Below are 11,521 nucleotides of genomic sequence, written 5' to 3' on the forward strand. Positions count from 1 at the left end.
GGTTCCACGTAGGACCACACACTCCAAAGAGGCACCTAACCAGGTAAAACCGTTAGGCCAGTAAACACAACTGAAACCCACAAGTTGCAGTGTCTTGGGTCCTTCTTTTGTTATTTTACTCTTTAGAAGGTTCTCCGTAAAACCCCGGTCGTTTCTGTAGACAAAGCCGAAAGACACAATTGCTCAAAATGAGCGATGTCCCACATGAAACTCCCAAAAACTGAGACGTCTGGTAATTGTATCGTTTTTGGAAGTTATTGTGTGTTCCCCTGCCCCATTTTGGCTTTTGTTGAAATTCTTTTTCGGTTTTATTTCATTTAGTTTCCCAGACAGTACCTAGTGTTCCTGTAACTTCATTGGAGAACAACCGGAGGAGGAGAGAGGGATCAGTTGGCGACGTAACCACCGGTGCGCCACGTCTAGGTCTAGAGATAGAGTGTTGCGCAACTGAGCAGTCAATCTGACGGCTACTTCTGCTCGCCGCGAGGTGCATCGTTGCCGACAAAGAGGACTTCCTACCGCTAAATAACGGACGGCCGACCGGAGACGGTAAATTTTGTAGTTTCCGAAGGGCGAAACCTTCTCCATATTTTCCCGACCCGTCCTCTGTCGTACCATATTTTGTAGTTTAATGACACATCTGATATGGTTCGCTATAGACTCGGCTGGTGAAAATATGGCGTGTTTGTGTATGGCCCCACTTTCCCAAGAAACGGTAAACCAAGACCTGAGGACACCAGAGGACCGAGAGGGCACGGACCAAGGACATTGGGACAAGGGAAAGCCCCGAGACCTGTCTAATCGAAACCAAACCGTGCCGTCTCAGACTTGCGAATGATCTCTTCGCCATGGGAGCAGGAGAGTGAACAGAGAACGAACCGACCTATTGTGTACTCACGCAGGTAATCCTTTCTGACACACAAATTTAGGTCCGTACGTTTTGACTAGTCCCAGTTTCACGTTTATATATATGAATAATAGAACTTTGATGAAATTCTTGCTGCTAGTTTAGTCATGTAGCCTCCTTTTTGATTTCAAGTGAATGGGAGCCAAACAGGAAATCTGAAAATCAAAACCGATACCAACTGGCCCACGACCCACAAACACACTGTGAGTTTCGACCGGTCGAGTAGTAAGGGAGTCACGATGGAGACCATAGGGTGAGGGATTTTCTCAAATGTGCGTCGTTGTACATAGTGTCGGTGTTAATGTTCTCAACAAACGGTTGTCCGACCGTCATTTTTTTACTGTGGGTGTTTTTGAGAGTAAAGGTGCTCGACCGTCTTGTCACTTACGTCTTCTCTAACCGGAACTGTCGTGCCCATAGTCGAGAAACCAGCAGGAGGGGGTTAACATCCAGACTGCATTTAGCTCGTAGCTATGGGCAAAGAAGAGGACAGGTGGACGAGTGTTGTATTTCTTTGGTACACCTTACTGAATGTACATTGTTTTTTTGTCACAGGGTACCAACAACAAGATTTCTTTGTGGATGAACAATTCCGACTACTAGAAGTTTTCCCATCTACTCTGAATGACGTCGGTCGAACTTGAACCGCTTATTACTGAGCCTGGACGGACTGTGAATCTAGACATTATCTTACAGTACGTCGTTTCTAATTTTCCGAAGTTCACATCTAAGATTTTACACATAACAACACAAAGACATGTAGAAGAGTGTTGCTAAAGGAGTCCGAAGGGAGGTCCATGAGACTTGGACCGGGACAGCTAGGCCCGGTTCGCCCGGACTCTGTTGCCCAGCATGCCATGCGACGGCCAAGGATCACTTCAACTTATAACAGTATCATTTGCAGGAGTACACATTCGTTGACTTATACACACAAAAAACCTGTGTTTACTTTTACGGTAATGAAGTGTACCAAGGTAAGGCGATGAACATCCGAAAAATTTAACTAACGACCGAGTTAAAAAAGTTCAACGGTTAATCGATTTCTTTTTTTGTCCCGTTAACCGTTTCTGTCATGTTCTAAGCATCAAAGTGTATCGAAATGAGTGCGTTACATAATGGCTTCCTGTCAAGGAGAAGGTCGTGACACTGCAGGAAGAAATCGAAGACTAGACTCGGATTAGTGTTGTCTCCTTGCAAAGGGTACTCTAGTGAGCAAAGACTGCTGACTGATCTCTCATATAGTTTGTACATTCATTTTCTTATGTTACAATGCTAGATCGACTCAAAGTACAGTATAAAAAAACCATTAAAGTAAAGACACTTATAAATTGTCGACCTAGTACACTAGTAACTGTCGTCCTACACAGGCTACGTGAAAGTAAGACGACGTCGTTTGGGCACATCTCTCGACGTTTCCTATAAAAATAGTGGGAGTCCCCATTGACTTGCATAGAGCTCCCTGAACGCTGTTAATAGACAAGTTGGGATGGCGGAGAAATGCTCTCCGCAGACCCATTCTCACAGCGTTCTAAACCTTTTTCTTAATCAATATCAAGCCACACTTATTGTTTTTACTTCGACTGTGAGTGTTTATGTGTGCTCAGGATGAGTTTTGCTTGTTCTCGCTGTATCGCCGACCCGGAAACCTGTCTGCTCCTCGCAGCAGCGAGCCTCGCAACGTCCCGACCAATCAGATATTAATATTTTCTTTTACAATATGTATTATGATACAACCTTTTTAACAACATACTATGACTATTTAGTATGTATATTCATCTGATATTTTTTGACAAATTATAATATATGTTTGACATTTTTAAGTATGATATTTGTTCTGATGTTTTTCAACATGCTATACTGCGCAGTGCACATTGTTGATGATATACTGGGAATTTCAACTATACCAGGGGTTCATTAAGTTTGAATGACTTCATTAATGACAGTTTAGAGCCAACACAAACTGCACACATCAAACCAAATCATTCACCTTCCTGAATTGCAGAGTTCTCTTTTTTAAATTGATAATTTTTGCTTAGATAAGCATTAAGGACTTCTTTTCATTTCATTTGTTGTATGAAGGTCGGTATTCGGAGCCAGATGACACCTTATTGAACCAGCTCAGAGAGCTGAAGGCTCTGTACCGGCAGAGATATGAGGTGCTGAACGACATCAAGGCAGAAATCAACTACTGTCAGCACCTGGTGGATCAGTGCAGGGTGCGCCTGCTATCTGGTCAGTTCTCTAAATATCTTTCTCAACTTCTTACATGGCACAGCTCAGAGCTTTCATAGGTGCTTCAATACCTCATACGTACTCAATTGCTTGTTTGTGTCCCAGAATTTGAGAAGTGGTATAAAAAGTATTCCCTGGTACCCGAGGAGGATCTGGAGACATCTATGGATAACACCCTTGATCAAGTGAGTCTTTCTGAGGTAAAAGCTATGTAATGCTTCAGGTAGTGTTCCATAAAGAAACTAAGTAACAGATATAACTAAATGTTGGTTCTGACTTTTTAATATCAGTGTGATGATAACCAGCTTCCTCCTGAGAGCTCCAGCTCTGAGTCCTTCCACAACGCCCGCTACAGAATGCTGAGAAGGGTGGGTTTGAACAACGACTTATTTCATTAAATGATATTACAAGAATAGTGATAGGTCTGTATTTACACCAATCACCTTTGTGTAGCCTCCAGAGTTAAGTAGAGATATGATTATCAACAATGTGCAGAAAGTGTAACCTTTAGTAATGTCTCCGCAGAGGAACACCCGGTCGCTGTGCGTCACTCCAGAGCAGAGGAGCTCGTCTTCAGGGTCCGGACAGAGAACACTTCCTCAAATCCCCCCCGTTAGCTAATGTAAAAAGCACATTTTGGTGAGCTCTGGTCTCCACATCTTCTTTTCTCTTGGAGTTTTTCTTTATTCAATCAGTGCATTAATAAAGCAAAAAAGACTCTACACAACAGATCAGCTTCTTAAATGAAAAGTAAAATTTATTATTCCTGAACCACAAAATAGACTTCTTTGGTTGTACAAATTCACTAGTTACAGTCTTGTGAGCTCTAACCCTTGACCCTAGAACTTCTGACCCTTTCCCTCTGACATATTTGCAAGTAAAAGTCCCAAAAAAGGACTCAAGACAAAAGAATAAACACAAAAACTTGAAACACTGCATTAATAATGTAGTGAAACCCATCTGAAAAAAAAGAATTACCTACTGCAAGTAAAAAAAAAAGAGATATCAACCATTGCAAATGTTATCAAACAAACTGAATTTCAGTCAGTGAGAGCAACATGGAAAGCTATGATTAAAAGACCCTACTTTAAATAGGCTACTATGCTGTGATTCTGCAAAAATACCCATCAGATACATAAACTGACAGCATGTGGAGCATGAACAATGTCTTGAGAGGGATTTCTAATTGCTTCTGCCCCCCGCAGCTCTTCCATTAACAAACCAATATACATGCAGAGAGCATCCCAGCACCAAGCCTGTAAGACTGACTCAGTTTCAACCCGACGTTTGCTTTCCTTTCAGTATTTGTACATTATTCACACAATAATAAAATGATTTTTCAGTGGCGTCAGATTTAAATAGACAGAAAAATAAAACACCTGCTACCTTCACATCACTCTGGAATACCTCCAGATAATTCAAGGATACAAATGAATGATTCACATTGCAAAATAAAAAAACAAGACCCTAAACAGGGCAGGGCGAGTACCGTTAATTATTAAATGATACTATGCATGGTTCCAAACGTGTGATATGTTTATCTGTAAAAACTGCCTGCTTAGTGTAGTCAGATTCTCTCAATGGGGAATGTAACAATCACAGGTATGACCAACAGATCTAATTATTGATATGCTTCTCTAAAAATGTGAATTCATAAGTGTACATAAAGTGAAATTAATTAGTTTAGTATTTAAAGATACATTACGATAACCATCAGTCATGCACTCCCAAAAGCAAAGGAGGTTAAAACAGAGGGCCTTCAATTTGAGTAAAACGCTAAAAACAATAAATTACTTAAGATATATGTTCTTTAAAAGCTGATAGGTGGCAGTGCATAAAAGATATGTACTGTTTTTGTTTTTTAAAAAGCTCTCCACAATTTGTGACTGAAGGTAGCAGGATGTTCCCTCAATTAATATATACACTCCTGTCCGAGTCTCTAGAAACCCCTGACATTTTTACAATCTAGTCACTGAAAGGCTAAAAATATCATTCAACAAGTTAGTATAGCTATGACCCATTTCTTTTCTCTTCCAGTATGTTCTTTTTAAAACAGCAAAATCATTAGAGGTGCAAAAATAAAAAAAATAAAAACTTCGGCCGCTTCCTTTTTAAAATAGATAAGCTTCTACTTGGTAAACCGAGTGTACAACAACAACAAAAAGAGAATGGTCTGTAAGTAGTGACAGCTAGCTAACCACACTACAGGGTTGTTGCCCTGTAGGGACTGCTCAGCAACCTACCATCCACAGACTGGCAGCAGGATATAAGAGTGTCGTCTCTGCAGTGGTTATATATGGGAGAGGAAATCTCGCTCTACTGTGTAGTGTTTAGTGACTCTGTGTTCCACAGTGCATCTTAATGTGTGTGTGTGTGTGTGTGTGTGTGCGCATCATGTCGTGGGCTCTCTCCTCTCAGTGAGCCGTTACGTGGGCACGGCGGTCTCCAGGCTGCGGCGGCCCTGCCTCAGTTTGCGCTTGTTGCTGTACAGGGCCATCTCCTCCAGGGCCGAGGTGGCAGGCAGCGGGGGGGGCACCTCAGCCTCAGGGCTCGCAGCGGGAACTAGACAAAAAAAAACAAGAACAACTTTAGTCATCGTATCTATCGAGCGTCTGCAGTTCAGCTTCTCTATACAACTATCACTCCCCAGCGGCAGCTGCAGACTAGGGGAAGAAAGACGGAGACAACTGGAAAGAAGATTCCTGTGGAGCGTTAGAATGAGGGAGCCCTGAAACCTGCGCAGGAAGCCCCACATTCACATCAGCAGCTGGAAACAAGCAAAAGTCTTTAGCAGCTGATTTAAACCTCCACCTCAAGGTCTAATTGGCAATACCTTATCAAAAAACGTTTGTAACAAACTGGGATTTCATGTATTTGAGTAACTGTGTTGCGTTGGGGTTCTCCAGGAAGTGGATGTCTTGGCTATGTAAATACACTTAACTGGGTTTATTATTGGCATGTGCATGATAAAGCCTTCATACAGGAAAGAATGCTGCCAGCAGAGGGGATGCTAAAATGCTTACAATCAAGTGTCGAGATGCAACTCCCTGAATGAGTTTGCCGATTGGAGGGAAGTAGTTCATGTGGCACAACAGCAAGATCACTTCCTGTATATTTTTAAGTAAAAGCCCCTACTTCCATGCAATATGCAAACTCATTCAGGCAGTTACAATAAAGGAGTAACAGTAAGGAGATACTGACATCTTGAATGTGTCCTCATGTTCAAAATAATTCAGAGCGACACTGACACATGTGTACGGTAAGAAAAAGCAGTCATCACTACAATAATTAGGTCAGCTGACTAACCTGGTTTGCATGTAAACATAATAATAAAACCACTCAAAGCTTTGTAGTAACTATTTTCCTATAACTAGTTAGATCAACAAATCCATGCACATCTGGGTCGTGGTTAGACTGAGATCATTAGTTTAAACAGGAAGTCTGATCCAGCATCAGATGTGAAGGGCAGCAGCAGGCGAAGCACACCCTTCTTAACACCTGAACCACAGTGTTAGGCCCATGGTTAGGCCACACAACTGGCATGTTAGAGTATAAATGCACACATCTCATAGTCAGGCTTACAATCTCACACAAACACACAGAGGATCCTACCAATAGGAGCTGCTTATCCCAGGTAGTCACCTGAATGAAAGGGAATAGAACGGGTAATAAATGAGTAACTTAATGTCCACACTGTTTTCTCACGCTCATTCCTTTCACTCAACCTGTTTTTGTTTCATTTGACTGACTGCATATCTGCAGTACTGACCTGGGTTGCTGGAGCCGTCGTCAATGAACTGCAGCTCTTCCACTGCGTCAGGGGACTGGAAGAGAGAGGAAGACTGTCAATAACTGAGAGTGTGTGTGTGTCATTCACCTGTATCCCAGGGGAAGCCATCACCATGCCAACACTACGCGCTCCCAGTCTGTTAGAGCACCTCTGCTCCACCACTCCCCAGGAGAGATAGCCATGTTAAGGGAAAGGGAGGTTATGTTAGGTCATCAGGTCCGGGGGTTGTTGTGTGTGCAAACACAAAGAGACAGCCAACAGTGCAGCACCAACAAGAGTCACCAACGCACAACAGGAAACTTGGCACAAAGTTCAGTTGGTTTTGTGTTGATGCTATTACACACCAACACAGATCAATGATGAAGGGTTCTTTACATTCTACAAAGGTGTTCATAACCTGCAAGAGAATATGTGACTGCTAGCATGTTAACTATTGACTGCTAGCTGATCTTATCTTACAGGACACGTCAGCTGTGGGAGTCACAATATTGTATTATGAGTTAGAAATTGACACATTATAGCAATAACTCATTAAAGAAAATGACATGTTTCTTTACTCAAACTGTCTTCATCATTATTATATTATTCTGGACTGGACCAATCTAAATAATGAGTACTTTAAGTTTATTTTGATGCTAATACTTTTCTACTTGAGTAACATTTTTGAATTAAGGACTTTTACTGTAACAGAGTATTCCTACACTCTGGTACCATGTACGTCTTCCTCCTCTGCTAACAGTCACAGATAGACCGAGAAATGAATAAAAGCCCATTTCCAGAGAAGCTCCCTGCAGGATGGCCCTGCTTCACCACCCATCTCTTCTTCCACACACAGAGAAGACCATGTCACACAGACTAACACAAAGCCTCCACCCTAACAAAGAGCAGGAGGAGAGCCAGCGCATGACAGAAAATGTGATGTAGGATGATATTTCTCGGCCTGATATGCGACCCATGCGAACAGGCAGCTGATGGAAGTGACCGTGAGAGTGGATGAGATGCAGAGTTTGTGGAAGTTTCCACCCCAGGAAGACATTTGGGTTAGTGGGAACCAAAAACTGTCCCTGCAGCTGGTGAGTGTTAGTGTCTGTGCTTGATTAGTATGGTGAGAGACACATGGTTACTGCTATGGATGCTATTACATTGGTGAGTGATATGTGAAAGACCAGGAAGGTAGGATTGGGGGGGCATTTACGTAAAGTCTCTTCATTGTATTCCAGTAATGTGTGTTGCATGTTTTAAATGAAATGTGTTTTAGGTTGACTTTTAAAATCTGTCCAGGGACTACAGATGAAAAATAGCCTCTTGGCTAACTCTGGCACATTTACAGAAATGTTAATTAAGGTGCACTGTCCCTGTTAAATACAGGAATAAAATTGTAGAAGTAAGCGTTAGTGAGCCAATCCCTGTAGTGCAGAGCAGGAATTACTGACCAATCACAGAGCAGAAACATAATGCACTGATTTCAGTTGATTAACAGAAACTAAAAGAGGGGCAGCAGGGAAAGCTGGGAGTGGGGGTTGGGGAGGCCGGGGCCTCGGGAACTCAGCATGCAGCCAATACCTGGATGTCGTATACGGGTTTGGAAGAAGGAATGGCAGCAAACTGTCGGTAGTCAAACTTCTTTGACGACAGGGACTAGAAGGATAGCAAACGGGAATGAGCAGAGGTCGAGGGAGGAGGAGAACAAGGACAGGAGGAGGCAGGACAAAGTATAAGAAGAGAGGAGAAGGAAAATGTCAGAGGAGAGGAAAAGGGATGAGGAAATAGAAAGGGGGGAGGCAGAGAGGCTAATGGGTGATTTAAACAGCCAGCTGTGGCACATGAAGGGAGTGTGTTCTCAGCTCTGATTGGCTAGAATGACAATGAGCAAGATGGTGGATTAATGCAAATGTGATTTGATGCAAATCTACTCTCCTTTCCCAGCTTGTAAACAATCAATCTTATTCGTTTCAATTCCCAAATAAAGTTCCTTAAATTAAACTGAAGACTCACTGCTACAGCTCGGTTCAAATATCTGATGAGTCAATATCTGCAAGTCCGCTCTAAGGACACATATTCACTTTGATAAACCTGTTAAAAGAAATTATGAAAAAAGATGAGTGCTTACCAGCCGACCCGGAGAGGTGACTCCTCGGGCACTGAGCTCTGTAAAGAGAAAACAGGAAATGAAAAGTGAGACAGCCTTACAGCTTATTTGTAGGTAAGTGGGATAGGATTATTTATATAGTTCTTTTTAAAACAAAAGTTATTCAGTGGTTCACACAAGCAGCAGCTTCTTACCTTCCATAGGTGTGGGAGAGGGGGTGGGGGCGGGCGAGGGTGACTCCGTCAGCTGGTCGAGTGTCCCACGCTTCTTTCCGTCGCGAGACTTGGCGATGACCATCTGTGCTTTCAGTGCATCCTGCTCCAGAGACTTCATCCTACAGGAGAAACAACCAGCTTCAGATACATGGAAGCAGAACACAAGGAAACAAACACAGAGGCAGTCACTGAGGCCCACACCGCTACAGGTGGGGGCCGATCACTACTAATGTCGGGTGCTCCTTGTCCTGGTCTGCTGTCACAAACAACCAGTTTAATTCAATTTCACAAAAAAGAGGCAGGCATTCCAGGAAAAGGACTACCTACTGCCAGTAGGCCGACCCTTTACTCACACATAGCTTGCAAACTGACTGTGGGATGTGTGTTAGTATAAAGAATGGAAATCAAGAGAACAGCAAGGTGCAAATAAAAAGTGCTGCAGGGAGGAGCAGAGAAACAAAAGAGAGGGGGGGGGGGACCTAGAGATGGAAACAGCAAAGACGTGCAGAAGCTTCTAGAGTCCACAGGAAGCACGGTCACTGCTGCTGCCAGTGCTTACTTGGACCTCTCCTAACTCGGCCTCTAGCAAAATACCCCAAAGCACCCCAGCACACCCCCACGATGCCGTGCGGCTGGCCCTGGGGGCTGGGGCCGAGGAGCAGACCTGAGCTGGGAGGCTGCAGAGGAGGAGGAAGAGGTGGGGGGCTGGGGGGCCTCGTCCCGGCCCTGAGACGCCCTCACTCTGGCCTGGTAGAGCCTCTTAGCCAGGTCCTGCTCATACTGCCTAACATCATCCTCAGCGCCGCAGGGCCTGGGCCAGGGCCAGGGGGGGGGGGGGGGGCGGAGGGAAGGGAGGGAGGATAAGAGGTGCAATCAGGAGGAGGAGGAGATATGAGGAAGGAAAGAAGGCATACAGACAGGAAAAGGAGAAGAAAACCAAAGAATGGAAGGTAAAACACTGACACATTTAGACGGGCGCACGAATAATAATAACCCATTTTTAGAAGGAAATAAATAGGCCACAGCAAGAGGACAAGAACGACTGTGGACTTATGTTTAGTTTGACTTTCTGACAACAGTTTCTAAAGAAATCAGGGACAAAGGGGTATCAGCAAACCCTTTCATGCAACACACTACGTGGGCCTTGATGTTTTAGCCTTAGATTCACAAACATTACAAAATAGCCCCCGTACTGTGAAGGGTCATAGCATTTTTTTAATAAAACGTTTAATCTTAAACTAATATTTGGGATTTGTTATCTCTTGTTTCAGATTTAACTGGCTCCCATCCATCCCGCAAACAAAAAAGTCAATGGTTTAGGTCCCAGAAAAAAAACTTCCCACTCTAAATAAACTCTGACTCACGCTTTATTCAAACTAGTGCGGAGCAAAAAATCTAATGTATCTGTAGGCACAGTGTAAGCATCACTTTTGGTGAGAATAGATAAAAGCCTGTTCAAAGACCTGATGACTGGCGCGGTAGCACGTTGTTAGTCACAGAAGCGTGTTTATGTGTTCTAAATTGCGCCGCGTGCTGCCCCCACTGGCTCTGCCTCCTCGGGCCTCTCACCAGAGCTCGTTTCTCAGCAGGGGAGCAGGTCCTTGTCGGAGGGGCCAGCTGAGCAGCTCCCGGGCTCTGGGCGCATACGGGCCTCTCCTGGCTGCCGCCGCTGCGGCGGCGCACGTTTGGTTGCGGACGAGGGGGCCGGCAGAGTCGCGACCTGTGTAACGCTGGGATCAGACTGAGACACACAGGAGGACGTGAGGACAACGTGCACAAAGACAGCAAGCAAAAGAGGCCCTTTTAAGCCAATCGTCGAGTAGGTGATGGTAATTACCCAGTCATGGGTTGGGAGTCCTCTGCTCCCATCCTGAAGCTGAGTCCCTCCGCTAGTTGAGTTCTCTGAGCCAATATCCTTTACCACATCCAACAGAAGAGGCGCTGGATCACAAGAAAACACCGATCGGCCTAAAGAAAGAAAACACATCTAACGTCCAAAGATAATAATAGTCCCACTTCCTACCCCATCGAGCTGCCCACAGTAGGCTGGGCCGGGCGTGACATTGTACGCGGGCAGGGTGGGGTAGCGCAGAAGGGGGGGGGGCCTGGGTGCGAGCGGTGGACACCTGGCCTCCAGCGTTTGTAGCTCCCCACTCGACCGTCCAGGCAACACCTCTGCCGGTGGCGCTTCCCATTCTGGCCGGCCACCTGCTTCCGGCCAGATCCTCCTCTACCCTCGTACCTCCCTCGTCTTCAATCGCATTCAGGTATCCGCGCCCCAGGCTGCT

At 44.5% G+C, this 11,521-nt stretch overlaps 2 protein-coding genes across 5 annotated transcripts in view; one reads left to right on the forward strand and one right to left on the reverse strand.

Annotated features, from left to right (window-relative positions):
* The window catches only part of kif9 (kinesin family member 9), a 65,174-nt gene extending 56,949 nt beyond the window's left edge, over nucleotides 1–8,225 (forward strand). For 2 of the 4 annotated variants that reach the window (XM_010782673.1, XM_010782675.1), the window contains exons 17-20: nucleotides 2,987–3,139; nucleotides 3,245–3,339; nucleotides 3,430–3,507; nucleotides 3,665–4,599. In XM_010782673.1, coding sequence (XP_010780975.1) covers nucleotides 2,987–3,139; nucleotides 3,245–3,339; nucleotides 3,430–3,507; nucleotides 3,665–3,760 — 422 coding nt within the window. In that variant the 3' untranslated portion in view covers nucleotides 3,761–4,599. Of the gene's footprint in view, nucleotides 1–2,986; nucleotides 3,140–3,244; nucleotides 3,340–3,429; nucleotides 3,508–3,664; nucleotides 4,600–7,027 lie in introns of those variants that run through there. The other 2 variants (XM_010782674.1, XM_010782676.1) reach the window with 2 other exon arrangements.
* Nucleotides 3,876–11,521, reverse strand: part of scrib (scribble planar cell polarity protein) — a 93,142-nt gene continuing 85,496 nt past the window's right edge. Inside the window, exons 54-59 of the mRNA XM_010782798.1 lie at nucleotides 9,898–10,044; nucleotides 9,213–9,352; nucleotides 9,040–9,077; nucleotides 8,493–8,567; nucleotides 6,909–6,963; nucleotides 3,876–5,701 (exon numbers count right to left, since the gene is read on the reverse strand). Coding sequence (XP_010781100.1) covers nucleotides 5,565–5,701; nucleotides 6,909–6,963; nucleotides 8,493–8,567; nucleotides 9,040–9,077; nucleotides 9,213–9,352; nucleotides 9,898–10,044 — 592 coding nt within the window. The 3' untranslated portion in view covers nucleotides 3,876–5,564. The remainder of the gene's footprint in view (nucleotides 5,702–6,908; nucleotides 6,964–8,492; nucleotides 8,568–9,039; nucleotides 9,078–9,212; nucleotides 9,353–9,897; nucleotides 10,045–11,521) is intronic.

The sequence above is a fragment of the Notothenia coriiceps genome, unplaced genomic scaffold (genome assembly GCF_000735185.1).
Source record: "Notothenia coriiceps isolate Sejong01 unplaced genomic scaffold, NC01 NC01_scaffold00024667, whole genome shotgun sequence".
Lineage (NCBI taxonomy): Eukaryota > Metazoa > Chordata > Actinopteri > Perciformes > Nototheniidae > Notothenia > Notothenia coriiceps.